This window comes from Trematomus bernacchii, unplaced genomic scaffold, assembly GCF_902827165.1.
Source record: "Trematomus bernacchii unplaced genomic scaffold, fTreBer1.1, whole genome shotgun sequence".
Classification (NCBI taxonomy): Eukaryota; Metazoa; Chordata; class Actinopteri; order Perciformes; family Nototheniidae; genus Trematomus; species Trematomus bernacchii.
The window spans coordinates 561,820-584,553 of record NW_022987851.1 but is presented as its reverse complement, the minus strand read 5'-3'; the positions used below and the strand labels follow the sequence as shown (position 1 = coordinate 584,553).

General features: G+C 38.9%; 2 protein-coding genes across 6 annotated transcripts in view; one reads left to right on the top strand and one right to left on the bottom strand.

Annotated features, from left to right (window-relative positions):
* Window positions 1–2,728, top strand: part of myo18ab (myosin XVIIIAb) — a 140,019-nt gene extending 137,291 nt beyond the window's left edge. For all 5 annotated transcript variants that reach the window (XM_034112970.1, XM_034112973.1, XM_034112971.1 and 2 more), the window contains one exon: window positions 94–2,728. In XM_034112970.1, coding sequence (XP_033968861.1) covers window positions 94–187 — 94 coding nt within the window. In that variant the 3' untranslated portion in view covers window positions 188–2,728. The remainder of the gene's footprint in view (window positions 1–93) is intronic.
* A 15,841-nt stretch (window positions 2,729–18,569) lies between these two features.
* Window positions 18,570–22,734, bottom strand: part of pipox (pipecolic acid oxidase) — a 35,734-nt gene continuing 31,569 nt past the window's right edge. Inside the window, exon 8 of the mRNA XM_034113368.1 lies at window positions 18,570–20,295. Coding sequence (XP_033969259.1) covers window positions 20,165–20,295 — 131 coding nt within the window. The 3' untranslated portion in view covers window positions 18,570–20,164. The remainder of the gene's footprint in view (window positions 20,296–22,734) is intronic.

Genomic DNA, 22,734 nt, shown 5'->3' with positions numbered 1-22,734 from the left:
TATAGCAATGCATTGAGCTCTGTGAGACACCAAACTGTCCTCTGCTCACTTTCTCCAAAATAACCTCAGCTTCTTCTCGATCTTTCCTTGTAGCACCGCTGGCCGGAAATACTACTACTTCGATAGGTCTGATGAAGAGGAGGAAGAAGAAGAGAAGGAAGGCGGGGGGGGCGACCCAGGGCTCTAACTCCCGTAACAGAAACAGCAGCCAAATGAAAGAGGACGATGGCGAGGACGGGCCTTTTGAGACTTCGTCGTAGTCCTCGCTTTCAGCACCTCTGAACGCACCCTCTCGCACTGTGACAGTTTGTCTTGCATGCTAAGTTGACCACGATTGCGGTCACAACCACACACTAAATAACACTCAACCAGAGTTTCCTACGGTAAGGCAGATCCTCCGGGGATTGGTCATAGTTTGACAGACTTTCATCAGTCTCTGCTCAGTGCACACACAGCAGCTCCGTTATTCTCCACTCCACTCCGCTGGTCGCATGCAGGCAGCAGTCGCTCGGCTGTATGGTTGTAAGTGAGCCAAAGAACTTGAGGTTGAAATGATAATCTTTGTCTCTTTCACGCTTCCTCTCTTCGTAACATATATTACACCACAATAATATGTATTGCCATAGTACAATGTATTGCCAAAAAGCCTTTGTTTCAGTACGTGAGCACACTGTTTTTACTTCTTGCCAATTGAGTCCTGAGAAAAGTCCCAGCAGCCTTTTTTTCCCCTTCTCGATCTAATTTCCATTTCGAGTTTCAAGTGCCATCTGATGTAAGTGTTCTAGTCTGCAGCTGTGGCATTTCATTCACTGCTGCACTGTATGCTCTCATCATCTGCTCACTATCTGTTTGCCTGAGAACGTTTTTCTGCCTTTTTGCTGGTAAATGATCTCTTCCTCAAAGGGGAGGACAATAGCAACACTAACTGTTCTGCTATAAAAGCATTTGAATCTTTTGTTTTAATGTTTGATAGATTTGTTTGCAGAGGACTGCCGTAGATCAAATTGATTTCCATGATGTTTGAGCTTACCTCTGCAAAAGACCTTGCCTTACTTTTAATTCGACTTGATTTGACTAAATAATTTCCAGAGTTTGTGGGTTTGTCCTTGTGCTTGTCTTTTTACGTGTCGTCTGTGTTTTGAGTTCACTGAGCTTTCCTTTTCCACAGGGAATGTACCTGACTTTGGGCACCTTGTCATTTGTATGGTATCCTCAACCAGCATGTTCAAGGAAGTAACTGGTGTTATTCTATATTTGTCTTATAGTCAGCAAATCACATGGCAGGACCAAAACCAACAATCTATTTTCTAGACCTTAGTATACTGTATGTGACAAAATGATCTGAGCTTAAATACTTGTACTTTCAACCATCAGCTAATTGGTTCCTTCCTTTAAAGGCTTACAAAAATAAGTTTTCTATTTTCAAAAAACGTTCAGTCATTTACTAAATTGCCAGCCACTGTAGTTTTAAAGCAACTGGGAATGCATTAGTCAATAATAATGTCTCAGCTAGCTTGTTTGCTAACTGGACAATACTATCATTCACATTTGATTCAGGAGCCAGATAAAGTGCACAGTGCAACGCCACTGTTAGGCTTTCCAAAAATATAATTCAAGCAAATTTCAACCAACACGTAGGAAAACCTTTCCCTCAACACTGTGTAATCCAAATGCTTCTACTCATTGCCTCTCAGATAGTTTTGTATCATAATAATTCATCAAGCACTGTTAGCTAGTTTTCTGAATTCAGCGCTAGCGGCTAGCACATTAGCCTAGCTTACAGATAATGCGGCAGGACCTTCAATAAGCCAGAGTGATGTCATTTAAACATCTTTACAGATACAATTATCACATTTGTTTACCATATGCACTCATTTTGAACAAGTGACAGCCCTCTCAACATCTTATGATAGTTTTTGTCAGCAGCATTTGATATTGCTGCTCAATGGAGGAAATTGGACTGTAAGAATTGACCAAAGTAACATGTAAATCAACCACTAATTTCACTGTTTCCATTGAGATCAATTGATCTTTCATTGTCTTTTCATGGGTTTTCATGATGATATAAGACAACTATTGAATATCACCAGTCCTCTCCTTCGAGCCTCATTGTGTACTTGACTTCAACAACTGGACACACTACAGCCTGTATAACCCATAATGTGAAATCATGTTCAGTGTCGATGAGGCCTGCTTATTTGTCAGGTTTTCTTTTTTAACCCAATGATGCCTCGAAACCGCAAGAGAATAGGAACCTGCAATTTCATGGCTGCTAAAGTGTTACATCCTGAGCTTTTGTCATCTGTCTGGTATTTGAGGAGCATTTATTTATATTTGCGAAACCTTTTACAGTCCAGGAGAGCTTGACGTGGCATTTGGGGCTGAAAGAAAACGTGTGGATGTTGTTCATCATGGGAGAAGTTGTTATTCTACTATACATGCTTTTCTATACTCATGTCTTCATTTTTATTCTCTATGCAGACAACTCAAGTGTGGAAATGTGTTTTTGACCTTATTGATAAAAGTTTCTCAACAGAAAAAAAACAAAAGCGCCGGCATAATATTGCTGACTGCACACCGTATTTATATATAAATATGTGTATGATTGATGCTAGCTTTGAAAATAGTTCATGTTTATTTTCATTATTGAACAAATTGACCACTTGTTATACATTTTGCATTACAGTTTAATATATTGTAAATAAATGATGGTGATTGTTTTAAAATGCATTGAAGACTGGATTTGTGAGTGTCTGAGTGTCTGCAGCATTGAACAGAATGAGGCCAACCCGGAAGTTAGCATTGCTGGAGCTACCTCAATAAAAAGCAATGGGATTTTCCTTTAGATTTTTGGGATACTGAAGATGATATTATTTATGATACTTTTACATTTTCTAACTGCAATCACCATAAGTAAATAGCTAACGCAAAACTTTAATTCACCAGAGCTCTTAATGACGTTTACTAGTCTTACTTTTTATGACACAGAAGATTCAGCAATGTAGGTGGGTTATTTACAGATTAGTTTTATGTCTTAGAACAAAATGTTAAAATCCAGCTTGTGTTAACCACTGACCTTAATTCTGGAATCTAACCAACAACAACAAAAAACATAAAAATTGCCCCACTCGAAGCCTGTGAATGCCTCAAAGGGAAATTATTTACACATATTTCATTACCTGTGATTTAATGGTAAAAATGTTTTTCTGCTCAGTCTGAGCTACTAATAGCCCTCCAGATATCAATGCATTTAGCTGCAGGCAGCAAGATGTCTGATGTAGTTAATGAAAATCCAGTTTACATGATGATGAAGGGGGTTCAAAGTGATGAGTGACAGGCTTCCTTTCCAAAATCCTCTGAAAAAAGGCCTTATGAAGGATCGGGTGGTTATGGCCACAGAGAAACATTTCAGGAAAGTAATCCTGACTTCTTGAAGAGGCTTGGTGTCAGATCTCATACTTTATTTAAGGTAGTAATTCAACAGTGTAGACATACTAAGGCAAGTAAAGGGCCTGCATTCAATATGTTAATTTAGTGAAAGATCAAAATGAATTAGCATCAAAGTGTCCTGATCACTGATTGTTGCAGATGGTAAAGATTGAGAGTATTTGTATGACTCTTTTTACGACTGCGGGGTTGCTTGTAAATTTAACCACGGGATCAATACAATCTCTTAACCTATCATTTCACAATTATGTGTTGATAATATTTAAAATTATTATTCTTAATGTGAAATGTAACTCAAGCTGAACGATAAATAGGCCTACAGTGCAGTAAAATGAACATTATTTCCCTCTGAGATGTAGCCTACTGCAGAAGAAGTACTTTTCAGCAGGATATGGTAGAGAAAATAGTTCTTAAGTGAGTTTACAGTTCCTATCTACTGCTGGAGCTGGCTGAGGTGTTTGTCAGCTCATAAAGTCAAATGATAAATTCTGTGCAATATAATGTTTGCTGTGGAAGTCTCAGGAAACCCAGGAAAGCAGAGCTGCTTCGCGTTTGCATCGAGGATCTTCGGACACTAATGGCCTGGCCTGTCGGTCGTTACAGCTCTTCAGACTGAAATTCCACCAAGAGAATAGCCATAACATTTGTTACAAGAGATTAAGCCCATCGACATGACACCTAACTCCTGTCTGCTCCCGTCTAATCAAACAATTGGGCAGACAGGCTGAGGTGAGGCAGACCTGGCTGCTGAAACACGCCCACGTAGCTTGAAGCTCACGAGCTAGCTAAGGCTAACAAGCTAGGCTAGGGTGATAAGCAGTGCTGCTCTGCGTTGCCGGCTAACAAGAGGTGGTAGAAGTATACTCAGATCTTGTACTTGAGTAAAAGTAGAAGCACCACTGTGAAGGAATACTCTGTAACAAGTAAAAGTCCTGCAATCAAAAAAAGTATAATGTACAAAAGTATTAGCATCAAAATGTGCAAAAGGTTTCAGCTAGTTTTAATCACTTTGTGTTGCTCACGGCATTTCGTGTTATAGTCACGAAATTAATTTAATCTATTGATTCGTGTTCACCAACACGATTTTCACATTTTTTTCGTGTCACAGAACGATTTTAAATGCAATGTATTTCCATTGGTAGTATGTTTCGTGCCTGCAACACGTCTTTTTGTCCGGTCGTATAGGCCTACTGCAGGCAGGGTAGCTTGTGGATTTACTTCAGGTGTAACTAAAGTCCTATTTAACTGTTGTTAATATTTCACATCATTAATCTAAATCTGCAAGTATCCAAAGGTATTAAATAAATGTAGTGGAGTAAAAGTACAGGATTTACCTCTGAATTGTAGTGGAGTAGAAGTACAAAGTAGCACAAAATGGAAATACTCAAGTAAAGTACAAGTTTCTCAAAATTCGACTTAAGTACAGTACTTGAGTAAATGTACTTAGTTACTTTACACCTCTAAACTGCGGTCCTGTTGCTCCCAATCCGCACACTTCTCTTGTGGTCAATTTCAACAGTTGAATCAAGCAAAGCTGTAGGCCTATTTAGATTTTCACATGATTTAAGATTGTATTTAGTTACATTCTGATGGTAGCTAGTTAGTGTTCGTACCTGTGGTGTCTTAATGATCACCTGGCTTTTTCTCTAGCGCCACCTTGAGGTTGAAATTTGCAATACTGACTGTAATAGCCAAACAACTATTGGTTGGTGAGCCATTACATGTGGTACACAAATGTATGTTTACTCTTTACTCTTTTTACTCTATGGTGATCCTTTGACCTTTCCTCTAGTCCTATCTTCAGGTCAGATTTGTAATGTGTTAACAGTTTGATTAACACAAATCTCCACAGGGAACCAGAACACCCTCACAGAGCTGGTTGCATGGCTGCGGACTGTGGAGGGATGGGCACGTTCTGCACGTCATCTTTCAAAATTAGCCAATCGTGTTGCAGTGTATTTGTATCTTCAGCTCTTTATACCGCCCCCCAGCTGTCCTTTGATTCTGACACTAGGGTGCAAAAGCTAGAACTGGTAGTTGTAACTTTAATAGTGCCAAGACAATGGGGTCCAAACCGGCTGATTATGCTGTAATAAGGTAAATGTTTATTTTTTATTTCCCGTTTTATCCCAATGTGTTCTAATGCTATGGACCTCACCAAGTGCTGCAGACCATTTTATCAAACAGAACCTGCATCAGAAATGGTTTTAATTCCTTGGATACCGGCCTGCTTTAGACATGACCAAAATGGTGCAAAGTCCATTCAGAACTCCTGTCTATTGTTTTAATGATAATTGTATTAACTTCCACTATTAAAGCTACTCTCTCCTCATTTCATGTCATTGAAAGCCCTGAGGACTCCGCTCCACAGTCCTCTCTGCTTTCTGCAGTACCAGCTGCTGTGTTGTCTGACAGAAGTGTCCGGAGGCAGCACACTCATCTGCAGTCCTGCTGCTGTGACATGTCACATGACGTGGTAGCACAAATACATTCATATGTAGGCTATTCAAAATAAGATAATATTGGTACATGTTATTTATAGTTTATTAATATTTGTATTTTACTCAAAAAAAGACTGTCACAATGGTTAATGTACAGAAGCCAGGAAGTATACTGCATTGACATCTGTACTTCAACTCAATGTTAGCCATAGCCTTTCACTTTCATATTGACCCGGTCAAACTTTGTTTTATAAAACTTTTTTTTTTTTTAATCCATTAAGTTATTACATTTTCTCCCAATCAATAAAAATAAATCCATCTTGTAAATAATGTATTAACAAATATCTTTCTGGAGGACCAATGACTTTTGCTGTGTGTGTGTGTGTGTGTGTGTGTGTGTGTGTGTGTGTGTGTGTGTGTGTGTGTGTGTGTGTGTGTGTGTGTGTGTGTGTGTGTGTGTGTGTGTGTGTGTGTGTGTGTGTGTGTGTGTGTGTGTGTGTGTGTGTCCTTGAGGACAGCAGAATGAGACCTTAGATGTTATCTTTCTTGCTGATCAATATTCAATCTAATATTTTGATATATGTTAGTGTGCTCTGCATTCTGTCATTCATTAAACTTCAGCGAGCAGAGAAAGTCCTTCATGTTGATTCATCAGGAATGTGCATCGTGCACACTTTAACTGCATGGGAAAATGAAGATGAAGAGTAAAAGCAGTGAAGAGGGCCTTTACTTTGTCTTCATTAAGAATATCATTTAGCTTCCCTTGGATTTCCATCATGAGATCATTTGTCTCCAGTTCTCCACGACTTACATGTCTTGTTGATTACTGCACATCTGTGTCACCACTGCCATGTCTTCTTTTTCATGTGACACACACATACTGTAGTCAGGGGTTAAATTGGGATGTTTTTATGTGGGGGGGCTCCGTGTTGAATTGGTACATTGTTCTAATGTAGAAAGCAGAGAGCCACCTTAACCAAATCCAGCAACTATAGCAGGTGATAAAGCCGGGGAGAATACTCGCCTGAAGCAAAGTCAAAGCAACTCTTAACTCTTGCCGGTTTCTGTGATTTTGTCGACATACTATATTATGACTTTCTTTCTTATTTTTCAAAATACTATTGTTTTTGGAAATTGTAATATTAGATAGGTTCAACTGTAATGGAAATGTCCATTTATGTGCTTTGCTAAGTGTCTTTTAAATGATTTGGAAAGTACTGAGTCCTTCTAGCCCACATAACACAATGATATGTTTTATGTTACAACTAACTATGCAGCTCTGTATTACCAGATAGGAAGTTGTTTTGCACTTGGTGGGCGGTCTCAAGGACTCAGGGGTTTTCAACCGCTCTATGTCAACCAGATACACCACACACACTCTTCATTCAGACTTTGCAGACTCTTGACGTGAACATGTGACTTTATAATGTTTGGATCCTTTTTTGCGCAGAAAAGCTTATTACATATTCAAAGACCATATCTTGACTTGAATCTTGGTTTGTATGAGATATCTCCACCACAACTATACATTATATATATATATATATACAGATACATTTCATGACATTTAGGAAATTCTAATATCTCTTTTTCTTTTTTTTCAATATACCATACCATAACATATACTAATATATATTTTTATTCTATACTACACATTTTTGAACTTACTATACATGACCTTTTTTATACTAAATATGTATATATTTTTCAACAAACTATACTATGACCTATTCATCAACAAACTATACTACTGTATGTCTTTTTGTCATATTTTTAAACATACTATTCTATGCCTTTTTTTAATAGTTATCAACATACATACGTCATATACTATGACTTTTGTCATATTTTTCAACATACTATAATATGACTTATTAACATGCTACAGTATACTATGACTATTTACATATTTAAAAACATACTATACTATGACTTGTTTCAAATTGTTCAACAAACTAGTGTATACTATGACTTTTTTTCAACATACTCTACTATGATTTTTTCCAACATAGTATACTCTGACTTTCTAATATTTCAACATACTATAACATTACATTTTTCCGTATTTTGCAGCATACAATACTTTGACTTTTGTCATCATTTTCAGCATACTTTACTAAGACTTTTTCATATTAATCAACATACTATAATATGACTTTGGCCATATTTGTCAACGTAGTATACTATGCCCATATTTTCAATACACCATGCTTAAACAATTGTATTTCAACTTTTTTCATAATATTTTCAAAATACTTTACCCTGAATAATTGTTCATATTTTTAGACAAACCATACTATGACTTTAAAAAAAAAAAATGTAATTGACTTTCTTAGAAGCAGCGCTGCAACTCCTTGCTCATAATAACAACACATGTGTATTAAATCAATGATAGTGCATTACTTTACATAGGTATAAGTAGGTCTATCATTGCTGGTCCTCAGTACAACCATTAGCTTTAGATATATGTTAATGAGCCCACTATTACATTCATATACATGTTTTCTCTATTCAATTTGACAAGACGTTCATATGTCAGGTGACCATAAAGCAGATAGCTCCGTACTGGAACAACAGTGAGCCCTGTCCCTCCCAAAGGGGACACAAATCAGTTCATATCTTTTTGAGATGAAACAGAAAATGTTTCTAAAATCCCCACCAAGAAGTTTAATCCACAATAATGAGAATACAAAAATAATAAATGTATTTAGTACATTGAGCGAGGAGTTTGTATTTCTGTGGCAAGCAGTTAAGGCTTGTCATTAACTTCAGCTTCTATTTATCCCACATTGATCTATTATGTATCACATTAACATCACATCAGGCTTTTTCCAAGCAGTATACTACACCATCTGTAATGAGTTCAATCCAAACAGCTGCAGCAGTAGGTGGTCTTGTACACTGTGACCTATCCCGAAAGGCGTTAGGAATGAATGAACAAAAGTCCAAACATCAGAACTCCAGTAGATATAAGTTCATTTGAATGCAGTGGCATCGGGCATATTTATTCAAAAGAAATACAATTATTACTTCATTTACACTTCTATACTTGGAATTAATTAAGCACCCATTGTCAGCCAACATTAGATGATTTCTCCTCCCCGCGTTTCATAGATGGGAAAATGCGTCGGGGGTTGGGAGGGCGGTGTCATGCAGTGTTCTCTTCACGGGTCAAATACGTTTTGCTCTTCATCTGCGGCTCCCTGCCTGCAGTGTAGTTCCTCTGACAAGCAAAAGCCAGTGGGAAGCAACCAGAGGCGAGGTCAGATCATCTGTGGAGCTGGTGAGAGAGTGGATTCTCCCTCACTGTGGCTCTGCTACGGGGAAACATCCCGAAACAGCAGGCAGGCAGCTGCTCAGCTCAAGCCCTCCGACAGCATCAGGAAGTTGCTGTGCTGCCTCAGCACTTCCTGGATGTGAAAATGGCAATGTCAGGCTTTTCTCGCGGGTGTTAATATCTTATATTTCACTTCTGTCTGAAATGAAATGGAAAATAAACTCCCCTTCTTTAAACAGCCACAGCCTTCCTCTGTTTGAATTAGTTTAAAAAATGAAATTATTCCAATCCATCTTAGTCCTCTTCTTCCTCTGGCTTGTTTTCCTATAAATCCCTCACCGGCTTGTGAAAGATTGCAGATTACTGTCTGCAACCTTTGTACCTTCTTAATCAAAACTACTCGAGGCCATTCAGTATTCATGAGCTGGATGATAGAAATTGGCCTTCTAGCCGGTACAGACCATCTCTGCTGGCAGGGAGGGAGAGGTGAGGGAAGACATATTGCGATGAAGGAAGGAAGAAGAAATGGCGTGAAGGCAGGGATACCTTTCCCCCAGAGAGACCGTGACAAGGAGATGCTGTATAAACACGCAATGCCTTCGGTGTTTGCTGCTGGCTGCCTTGCAACGGAGCTCATTACCCTTCCAAATGTGGCTGCTGTTCCCCTCTCTCCCCTCGGGCTCCCGGGCTGACAGTCCATCTTGTTTTTTGGCTGACTCGCAGTCGTTGCCTCTGACCTTGTGTCAAGCAAACGTCTGACGGCCCCTCTAAACTGTCATCTGCTTCGTAGGGCGAGTCGCTGGATAGTGGTTCTTTTTCAACCGAAGGGACGAGACCATGGAGAACAGGGCACCCTGCAGGCTGGGGGTCACTGAATGCAGCAGGGCGCTCTGATCCGGGACCCTGAAGGAGGCATCGGACCCAGAGCTGATACTCCTGCTGCCTGCCGGGAGATGGAGGGTTTTGGTCATTCTTCCTCATGACTTAATGAGGGGTACGCCTTGTCTCCAGGTCATTTTAAAAGATACATAATGAAGCTAATAAAAAGTAAGGCAAGTTAAAGTAAAATGTCCATTAAAGACCATATTAAATAGAAGAAAAATATTTATATAAACATTACAACTTAAATATATATAATATCTTACAATGTATACAGTGATGTGTTAGTATAAATAATATATTGAAGATGAATTGCACAGTTTAAAAGAGCTGTTTGCCTGCTGATGGTTAAATGTAAACATATATAAATATAGTATATACATATGCTCACCCTTGTGTGATGCGGAGAGCTGCTGGCGACCTTCAGAGGGCAGCTGCAGCTCCGAGGCCTCTGCAACACTCCTACACCCCCCCAGAGAGGAGCCCTGACATCGGGTCAGCCTTCTCCAGCTCTGAGGCTCCGCTTCACCTGTCCTCCTGATCAACACCACCCACTGCACCATGTGTGCATGAGGCTGTGACCTGGACCTCTAAACAACACCTCCAGCTGGGCCCCGGGGGCCACACAGGGCCTAGGAGCCCACAGGTCACCCCACAGTGGTCAATAACCTACAGAGGAAGGAGGCATCTAACCTAGCAGGAGCACTGAGAGGTTAGCAAATGAATGAAAGAAGCTCAGTGTGAAAACTGAAAGAAGAGAAGATTCATTTGCTTCACTCTCCTTTGACATCCAGGAAGTCAGAACCAGCATGTTTTCATATATTTCTTTCTTTATTTCATTCTAATATGAAGCTAATGTCCAATTTCCCCTGGTGTACATTTGTTGGGATCCGATTATAATTGATTCTGATATTTACTTCTTGTCTAAGTGTGCTGAGAAACATTTGAAACGCGTGTACTGTATAATAAAAGAAATGTTCTCGTTGCTCAAAGAAAACTAAAGTGATTTTATATAAATCACAGAAGTGATGACAGTTTTTCCGAATACAGTGAATCTTCTATCTTTTTTCTTGTGTGTTCACTGTTTCGAAACCAAAAACATGAATGTGTTAGTCCAACACACTCTCACTCCCTAAGCGTCCAGGAGCGATGCTTGGTCAGGGTTCCGTGGTGTGCAGTTGGAACGCGCCGAGGCTCCTTCAGCTTCATAAACGGACGCAAAGAGCTTTCAACTGATTGCATCGGCGGCGGTATTTGACGCTCAGGGAAGCACGGCATTCGTTCGTTTGTGCCCCAATCAGCGGGGGCTTAACGTAACGGCTCCGCGGACGTAACGTAACGGCTCCACGGATTGGTCCATTTCGTTCCGGGTACGGCTTGACATCATGCCGTACCCGGAACGAAATGGAAGAATCAAATGGACAATGACGTATCTCCAACGAGGCGTTTTGGGGAGGTATTTTCTTTGTTAGAGTTTTACTCGCTACAGGGTGTACTTTGAGGGTTTGTGACTCCGCACACCGTTTACATGCATAAAAACCTTCATAACACACAAGGGGACGGGTAATAACCGGAAAAGCATGACATGGGCCCTTTAAAGGCAATGTGAGCGTCCATTCCCATTGGATAACGGAGAATTGTACACCCGGAAGTAAGTATTCCCCTTACTGTCGATTGATTTGACAGAGATATCTCCACTACTCATCAACTCAAAAACACCAGATTATCCTTGTTAATTAAACGACATTGATAGGTTTTAGTGTGTGTACAATGCTTTTGTCACGTTTTCCCCTTCAATTCTGAGAAACAAGTCGTTTTCTATGAGTTTTGGATGGCCGAAGACATGACATTACCCACAATCCTCTGTAGCAACCATAGACTGTATACACAAATTAAATAATACATTATTCCGAGTGTGCTTGCTTTTCTCTTTGAAAGTCATCACATAACGGCATTGTAATACACGTTTCGGCTGCATTAAATATGACATATCTGCCGTAGTTAACTCTATTTATAGAGCCCTGATGAGAAGACTTCTAGACAAACAGGAACTGCCGCCAAAACTGAAAACTTCACGTGGATCTTAAATATATAAGCAATTAAACAACATCTTACATTTCTTTTCACACAATACGTCTCCTTGCAGTATCAACACTAATTCGGCTGACTTTTATATTTGATCCAATTGGTAGATAGGCTGTATTTACGCCATAACGGTGCACAGCTGATAGAAAGGGACACCTACTGGTTAAAGCACGTTATTGCATTTTATTATTTTATTATTAGATATTAATAGGAGGATGTGCAAAACAGACAAACTAATAAGGCTTTATTTAAACAGTAAAGAATACTTTAGGTCTTCTTTTGAATAAGAAAAAAGCTTTGGGGGTATAGAAGATGAATATGGAGGGATGAAACCCTCTTTGATGGTCACACATGCAGAGCACACAGCACACACTGTGAAATTTGTATCTGACTGATTCTATAATTTAGGGTGCATTTCACATCAACAAAACAGTACAAAGAAAGTGTTCTTTCTCAATAGAACAATCAGTGGTTCAAGTTAGTATATTCCTCAGTGTAACATATCCACTAGTTGCAAAGCTTAAACATTTTTATTTATTTTTTTATTTTAAGGGAAAGGATGTTTTCACTACTCAGTTTGTCAACTATGTTACGGACAAACTTGATGTCATTACAATCATTTGATTAAGTCCTGCATTTCAAGTAAAATCAAATTTGAAAGGCTCTTGAGTCTATTCTACCATATATCCAAAGATTTTTTAAAGTTTAAAAAATAATTGTATTAAAGTTTTGTTTTTTCATGTGATATGTTCAGCACTGTCATTAAGTTTAGGGATATTTTGTATTATAAAACTACCATACAGGTCATTTTGATAGTTTTAAGAGATGTCATGTAAAACTCCAACCTGTGTAGATATACATTATACTATAAAGGATATCAGAAGCATTATTTTAGATATTTTAAATTTGAAAAAATGAGGTGCAACATAGTTGACAATGAAAGTCAAACATTTGACGCAAATAACATAGTTGACTGGACACATTATTAACCATCAGCACTATGTTCATTTCAAGGCAGAAGTGCAAAATTCCATTGATAATGATGTGTAATGACGTCTACATGTCATACAAATTGTCAACTAGGTTACCTGTCAACTAAGTTACTACAGTTATTACAGTACTGGGTAACTTAGTTGACAGGTAACCTAGTTGACAATTTCCCTATTTTGACCCATCATTTCAATGGTAGGCCTTGCCTGGATGACCACATGTCATTTTCTTGAACAGGTTAACATCACATTTGAACATATAATTGAATTAAAATCATTAAACAATTGTAAACCATAACAATGTACGTAACATTGTTGATGGTCAATTAATATACTCATTGACAATTTGCTATTATACATAAAATATTGTAAAAATGTAGAGGACAATCACCACAGTGTGTTCAAAATGTCTGCCAAAGAGGAACATGGCATCATGTGATGCTGGTGACATGGTATTGGGACAAACCATTTTTGAGTTAAAGAGGGGAGTTCTGTTAGTAACATAGTTGACAGAACTTTTGCGGACATTCATATATTAAGATATTTAAATAATTTAAAGGAGGAAATCAATTAAAAAGATGTTATTATTCTTTAGTATTTAGACTTTTGAAATAAATGAATAATTTTTTTTAATTTACTTTAATGGTTTTTATTCATTATTTTGAAACCAAGACACCCTCAACTGAAAAACGGACATAGCAAAAACGGACAATTTAAGAACATCATGACACATTTCAAGCTAAATAAAGCATAGGATGCACATAATGTTTGTGTGATATTATAACATGCTTTCCAATAATAGGCTAAATATGATATTTTTGAAGAAAATAGTTAGAATAATTATAATTATCATCAATGGACATCAATGGACATGGAATGTACCCTAAATTGTAGAATCACTCATATACAGATAAATATTAAGCCTGACAAAGTACTTAACGTCTAAAATATTGCTTGCCTGCAATGTTAACTATGTTTAAGCACTTATTTTAACTGATATTATACATATGTATTATACTCTTATAAGATGTATGTAGATAGTATAAGAAATGTGCAGAATATGACAATGTAATGGTGGAGGTACACACATATTGATAGATGTCTTGTAATGCACTATTGAGGAACCTGCGACCCAAGTTTTTCATTCATTGCATAACTACACCGTAGTTGTGTATAATATGATATGTCAATAAACCTTAGAAAATCTTGAAATCTTGAATGGGATGTGCAAAATAGTCATTATATACAGTCTTTAATTAACTATTAGTAGAGAATAACGATGAGTAAAGAATATACTTTATAGGGATCCTATTAATATCTAATAATAAAATAATAAAATGCAATAACGTGCTTTAACCAGTAGGTGTCCCTTTCTATCAGCTGTGCACCGTTATGGCGTAAATACAGCCGATCTACCAATTGGATCAAATATAAAAGTCAGCCGAATTAGTGTTGATACTGCAAGGAGACGTATTGTGTGAAAAGAAATGTAAGATGTTGTTTAATTGCTTATATATTTAAGATCCACGTCAAGTTTTCAGTTTTGGCGGCAGTTCCTGTTTGTCTAGAAGTCTTCTCATCAGGGCTCTATAAATAGAGTTAACTACGGCAGATATGTCATATTTAATGCAGCCGAAACGTGTATTACAATGCCGTTATGTGATGACTTTCAAAGAGAAAAGCAAGCACACTCGGAATAATGTATTATTTAATTTTTTTATACAGTCTATGGTTGCTACAGAGGATTGTGGGTAATGTAATGTCTTCGGCCATCCAAAACTCATAGAAAACGACTTGTTTCTCAGAATTGAAGGGGAAAACGTGACAAAAGCATTGTACACACACTAAAACCTATCAATGTCGTTTAATTAACAAGGATAATCTGGTGTTTTTGAGGTGATGAGTAGTGGAGATATCACTGTCAAATCAACAGTAAGGGGAATACTTACTTCCGGGTGTACAATTCTCCGTTATCCAATGGGAATGGACGCTCACATTGCCTTTAAAGGGCCCATGTCATGCTTTTCCGGTTATTACCCGTCCCCTTGTGTGTTATGAAGGTTTTTATGCATGTAAACGGTGTGCAGAGTCAAAACCCTCAAAGTACACCCTGTAGCGAGTAAAACTCTAACACAGAAAATGTCTCCCCAAAACGCCTCGTTGGAGATACGTCATTGTCCATTTGAGTCTTCCATTTCGTTCCGGGTACGGCATGATGTCAAGCCGTACCCGGAACGAAATGGACCAATCCGTGGAGCCGTTACGTTACGTCCGCGGAGCCGTTACGTTAAGCCCCCGCTGATTGGTCCAAATTGACCAATCCACGGACTTCCTCACACATCTGTGTGCAGGGAGCAGGCAGCTCAGCTGATTTCTCCTCCCTGGCTGCAGGCTGATAACAGACAGTTGGAATCGCGGCGAAATTCTCTCTGCAGACCCATTCTCACAGCGTTTATCAACCTTTTTCTTACTCAATATCAAGCCACACTTATTGTTTTTACTTCGGCTGTGAGTTTGTGTGTGCTCAGGATGAGTTTGGCTGTGTTTGGCTGTGTATCGCTAACAAAGAAACAACACCTCCACGGAGCTTAGCGCGATTCACAACGTCCCGACCAATCAGAGCACACTGTGCTCACAGGGAGGGTGGGGGCTGGAGCTATTGGAGCTACAACGAGCCGTTAAAGGCAGAGAGTGAAATTCAGTGAATACACAGTTTACAGAGATGCTGTTTGAGAAACCAATGTGAGTTTGGAAAATTGCACAATATAAATCTATTTTAGTATACCTCAACAATGGAATTATAATCAGTGGAAATGGCCATGACATGGGCCCTTTAACAGCCTCCGACACAAACGAATGCCGTGCTTCCCTAAGCGTCAAATACCGCCGCCGATGGGAATACATTGCAAACAGTTGTAAAGCTCTTTGCGTCCGTTTATGAAGCTGAAGGAGCCTCGGCACGTCACAACTGGACGCCACGGGACCCTGACCAAGCGTTGCTCCTGGACGCTTAGGGAGTGAGAGTGTGTTGGTTAGTCTGTGTCTTTGAGCTCAAAACCCATTGCTTCCTAGTGAAGGAATTCATCTTTTAAAACACCTCACAGGTCTAAAAAAGACTCCGTCTGCGGTTCACACAAGCTTACGAGATTTGTTTGTTCTACGACATAAAAAGCATGACGGTTAATACCCCACTATAGTGAACGTCTTAAAGTGCGTTAAGGTAACAGTGACTAAATGAGACTACTAAACGTCATCATGCCAAATATAAGCCACCTTTAGCTTAGCGGTAGCGCCGTAAAGTCATTCAGCCATTTACCTCTGGCAATTGCTTTAATGCTATTTTCTGAAATATTCCAAAATCCAACTAAAAATATTAATTTTCTCGAGGGACCCCCTACAAATCTTCCCATAACGGCACCACTCTAAAGGTCTACAATGTGTTGAACGTATATGTAAATACATTATTTAAATACAAGCATCACAGACTCACCTCCATGTTACTCTGCCCATGTTAATATTCATCACTGCATCGACTTGTTGCACTCTGAGAAATGTCACTTCTGATCTGGATCTGAAACCTCCGTGACACACTGGTAGATTTGCTGTGAGAGAGAGAACAGTTGGGACACTGCTCTGTGAGCTTGGCCAAGTGGAATATACTCAGTCTCTGTGTGTTTTTCTTCTTTCCCATCAGCCCAAGGTCACTGAAACATTGTGAGAGAAGCTTCTTCACTGCCTCTGGGACAACTTTTAGAAAACCACTGGTAGTCCAGCCATGAGGGCACAGGGTTTTATGCAAGAAGGGGTTGGAGTAGGGGGCTGCCGCACCTCGTCTCCACATCTGGCGTTTATTTGAAACAGCAGTTTCTGTATAACCCCATCTGCAACAGTAAAGAATGTTTATGCATGGGGACATTTACTAACAAGTTGACTAATTATGCTCAAAACCTAACTTTACTTCCAAGAAATTACACTATCTAAAAATCTAAATTGTGCTCCTACTCTTTTGGAAATTCAAATTCCACACTTAGTACAATCATTAAGACTTTTATTATTCTTGGTATAATTGGGATTTTATAAAAAAAAGTGTTGTTGAACAGGTTTAATAAAAAAATAAAAAAATATGAATAACATAAAATGGATCTTACCTTTCAAGTACACATGTACATGAGTATTTATTTTCTAAAGAACATTGCAAATCTTTCAAATGTACAGTCTTTAGATCTGAAAAGACCACATCCTGTCCGCAGTGCAGTACACTTGCTCTCAGGTTGTGAGACCACCACAAATCTTTTAAACAAATTATTCATGGGCGTTTTGGGAATCTTGTTGTTGAATAAAAGTGTAATCTTTAATAAACTTCGACAAAACTCACAGATACTGAAAGCATGTGGCGTATTTTGTAAAATCAGTCTTGACATGGCCATGTCTTTAGGCCCCCCTGCAATATGTCCATCTGGTTCTTAAAGCTGCACGATTATTCATACATTGAATTTTAAACCTTCGGCCAGTGCAACAAGCAAAGGAAATAAACAAATGTGCGTCCTATTTGTCTCCACCTGATGAATGTAATTCCAATATTCACTTTCCTTTTAGCTCTGTGTTGTGCTCTATACCCTCCTGATACACATATCTGTCTCATGATCAGCTTTTACAAACATTTACATGTCAAATTGAATGAAAAATTGTATTTCTTTGTCAATGATCCAAATGGCCTTTTCCTTTACAATATGGTTAATACAACCTTTAATATCCAATGTTCTTCTCAAATTGATACCACCTTTCCTGGCTTGTCTTTTCTGTCTGAAGTATTCATGCTAACCTGTGCATTCTGAGAGAAGTTTCATTTAACTTGAGACCCCTGCAACACATTGTCACCTCCTCAGGGTCTCTACTAGCTACTGATGTACAGTGTGAACCCTGGTCTGGCCCCATAATGCAATAAGTGGACTGGGCTCCATTACAATTATGCGGCTAACAGAATCATGTGCAGAATAAAGTAGGCTTTTTTCGATGCTTTGAGGAATGTTACAAGCTAGATAATGTTCCACATAGGTGTTTCAGTTGGCCCTGCTTGGTGATTATTGGTGGTTGAATATTTGCATGTTTAATGTACTTCTAATTCTAATAATTTGCATAATGGCCCCGTGCTATCCATCTGAAGTCACTTAGAAGCAAGGGAGCAACTGGCTCACTGATCTCTGCCGCTTCACTGCATAATTTTCCCATTCCCACTGATGGCCGTGGTTGGCATCCATTGTAATAGGCCGTCTGATTAGTGATTAAAATGTTTACCGGTACATGGGGAAATAGATCCAGAGCCTGAGCACGCAGCTGGCATCACGGAGACACACGGCTCCACGGCTGATGTCTTTTTAACCATGCAAAATGGTGAATGCTGGGAAAGCAGCGAGAGGGAGGTTCACTGAGTCATGAAATCATACGAGCCAATACGATTATAGTTTTTTTTTATTATCATTTGTCACAGATGGCTGGATTTACAATTGCACAACAATATTAGACTGTAGTTGTTGATGTTGGTCCTCTGGTCAGAATCAAGGCAGTATTCATTTATTTCTAGTTCATTACGTAAGGTACGTCCCCTTTGTGAGGACAGCTGGACTTATCATTGAAAAGATTGTTTCATCTTTCATTTAAACAACAATCTGTTTAATGTGTGTTGAATGTCATACAGTAACACATTGTGGATAAAGCGCACCATGGTTTAAAACAGTAGTGAATATAACTACTGTATATGTGAGTGCTGTAGCTCCATATGTAGCTGAGCTAGACAGCCATTGGTGACAACCTACTACTGATGGGTGTCCATTTCCCAGTAGAACCCAGTAGCTCTGAGAAACAATATTACGCAGGAAATTGAAGACATTTTCATGCACTGAGAGGGACGGCTCTGTTCAAATAGCCCAGCTTTTTTTCATGGAAACTTTTAAACAATGTGAAATATACAAAAATACAAAAGCTCACTTTTAAAATTGGACATTTTGAGAAGCTACTGGTCATTTTCTATCACCCTTTGAATGGCTAAAGGCCCTGACACACAAACATCAAAGAACTAGTTGCAATAGAGCCGACTGTTGTTTCGCCTCACGTTTCCTGCTTCTTGGCTAAAACATGGTACCCTTTCACACACATTCAAATGTTCCCATTCCATTCATTTGATTGAGCGAGACCAGAAATGACACTTATGTGATGGAGCGGATTGGAAGCGGGGGCTTAGGAGAAACCCAAGTGCGCATGCTCTATGGTCCCAATGGATGCTGAAGATCGCCTGAAAATCCCTTGAAAATTCAGATCTTTGTTTTTGCTAGAGCATCCAGGTGGTTATCTTAACTGACCAGCAATTACTGGAAGCTTAAACATTGTTGTTCAAAAAGCTCCCAGCACCTTTAAATGTCACTACTTCACATGTTGTATCTGAGTTGTATGCAAGGAAAAGGCAGAAGTATAAAATGATATGAAGTGTTCTGCTAGTTTCTGCACATAACTATGTGTAAAACCCCAATATGTTAGTTTGCAAATGTAAGTTTGTATATGGATCGATAAAACCCAAAGTGTTACAGTAATCAGCAAAATGTGAAAGTGCTGGTATCAGAATCAGAGCTGCAACAAGGCCACTTGAGTAGCGACGAGGTAGGAGGTGACCTGGTAGCCACTTTTTCTGACAGAGCAAGGCTCATTATGTGTTTTCCTGTGTTCCAGTATATGCCCATTTAAGCTAAGATAACCACTTTCTGTATTTTTATATTCAGCATACAGACACAAGAGTTGTTTTTAATCATCAAAAAGCTGCAGACTGTTAACCAGTTTCCTAACTGCGTATGAACACACTGACCATCATGCTGCATTAGCGCTACACATCTGATTTCACAATGCGGCGGTGGAAACACAAACTGATTTCTTCACAAAAAGCAGCAGACAAAACATGTGTCATTTTGTTTTTGTGTATAAAAACTTAGGGCTGAATTACCATGCTGCAGCTAAAATTACATTTGATCTGTTTATGCTGCACTGGCACAGGTCCAGCTCTATAAAGCTGATTTGGTGTTTCCCTGGAAGCGCCTGATTCGGAAAGGTGACAGGTCATAGGAGGGCACTTCTCCCAGGCTGAGCTCACACAGGAGCTTGCCAATGATTGGTCCGAACTTGAAGCCGTGACCTGAAAGAAAAAAAATCATTACAGTGAGCAAAGAACGTACGTAGACTATCAAACCATGTTGGATGAATCAACATGACGTGAGCAAATCCATGCCCTGCACCTCGTAGTTAGCCTAAAAATAGGCAGCATCTTGGGGCCTTTGTCTGAGTCAGGCGATGGGTTGGATCCCAACATGAGAAAATACATAAAAGACGATTGTTAGGATGCCTGTCACTGAGCATCGACCCACTTTAGTGTACTGGGACCAAATGCTAAATTAAGGGAGATGTCGTTCTTTCTCTGTGTAATGGCTTCATGTGCTCAAGCCTAAGAGTCACATGAGAGAGTATGTGTTTTCAAAGTTGCGGCAGTGCGATTGTCCTTGTTGCTAAGGTCTGACAGGCAAATTGTGAATGTCAACAGGGCTTGAGGAATGCAGCACATTGCCATCTGACAAAGGTCTCGGAGCTCCCGTGGATTCTGCCTGGCTTTGAAGTCATAAAAGCTCTGACAGTTTGGCCCGCGTGAATTTTCATCGCCAGAGAAGGAGAAAGGAAAACCTCAATAGATGGCCGAGCCCACAGGGTGACTTTGTAGCCATGGCAACACCTCCCCCCCCCCCCACCACCCCACCCCCAGTACTTGCTTTAAAGCACTTGTGTCGGGCTTTGATGACAAATGCACGTAGTGAAGGAGGGGGAGGAAGGCAACACATTTCTTTCTGTATTAGAGAGAGGCCTGTGAACCTCTCCAATGTTCCTCTGAGCGTCTTCACAGCTGCCAGAGGACGCTACAAAGAGCATGGAGAATAATCAACGCTGACTAATGAACAGAATGAGCAGAGGCTAAAGTTGTTCTCTGGAGATCCTCGACTGACAAAAATAAATGTTCTAAATGTTAATGTTCACTGGTCAGTGGGTTCAGTCTGTGAACATTACAAGGATACGAGATGAAATAAGAGGACACATCACCATCTCTGCCAATTTCCCCCCAAAATAATAGAAAAAAAAGAAACGTTAGGGTTTGTTGAGCATGTTAAGAGAGTGGTGCCGTACTAATATATTTTTGTTGGATGACCCTGAAGTAAGCATCACAAGGGCTTCCTCGACAAAAGCAATGGAATTTTAAAATACGTTTTGTGACAAACACACGTTTATGATATATAACACATTTTGTTTGGCAGGATAATCTCGAAATATTAACACTACTTTTAGATTTTTGAAGGGTGAAAAGAAACGGCAGAAATAAAAAGCTAACGCTAAGCTTAGCTAACATCACCACTGCTAAGCTTAAGACGGACTTGTGTTCGCTTGATGACAATATGTCGTTTCATTGAGTCACTTGTTAACAACTGCCGGTTTTAGGGTACACATAAGCTTTGGACATTCACGAGAATAAAACATGAACATCTTTACGCTTGACCACAAACACGTTCACGAAACTATTGACTTCAAGACAAGGGACCTGGAAGTGGTAAGAAAGGTATTTTCCAGGTTTTAGGACTCATTATTGCGCCACTCTAAGAATGTGACGACAGAATACTTCTTGTATTTTTTCATTTTAATCAATTAATTCAATATTAATTGATTCAATCAAGGTACAAGAAAATAAAGTCAGTTAAAGCAAGAGGGCAGAAAGCATAGCTTCTAGAATAATACTTAACATTGTTTTTGGTCAAAGACCTCAACTCTTAGGGACTAAATAATTAGATAATTATGATAAATACGTTTCAAAATGTATCACAAAAAACATGACTATTGACAAGAATGTAAAGATTACAATACAATTGAATATAAAACCTATATAATCGTTTTTAAAGATGAACCAAAAACCATACCGTAAGTATATTATTCTAGAAACAAATATTCCCTGCTACTCTAACTAATGAAAGTCAATATTGGAAATGATGATAAACATAATTCTGTAGTTCATCAATGTAGCAGGACCTTGCTGACGGACCTAAAGCATTCTCAAGGGGAAACCCTGCAAGAGTCATCATGTCAAATTGCCATGAGATGGAGGTTGCCATTATGTTTTCGGAGCAGAAATGTAAAAAGAATACATCCCGTTCTTTTTAAATGATTATTTCGTGTCACGCTAACCCATCGTTCATTCAGAAGCGAGGTAGAGCATATCAAACAGCACAATATCCTGACACTCTCTGTGTTGCACTGTCCTAACTTCACTACTCTAAGGCTGTAAGAATAAATCACAATAATAATAATAATAATAATAATAATAATAATAATAATAATAATAATAATAATAATAATAATAATAATAATAGTAATAGTAATTATAAGCGGTGGAACAATTACTTAGATTTTACAAAAGTGAAATCACAAATTTTGTATTGTAAAAATACTTGGTTACAAGTAAAAGTCCTGGATTCAAAGTCTTACTTAAGTAAAAGTACAAAAGTATCGACATCCAAATATACTAAAAGTACCACAAGTAAAA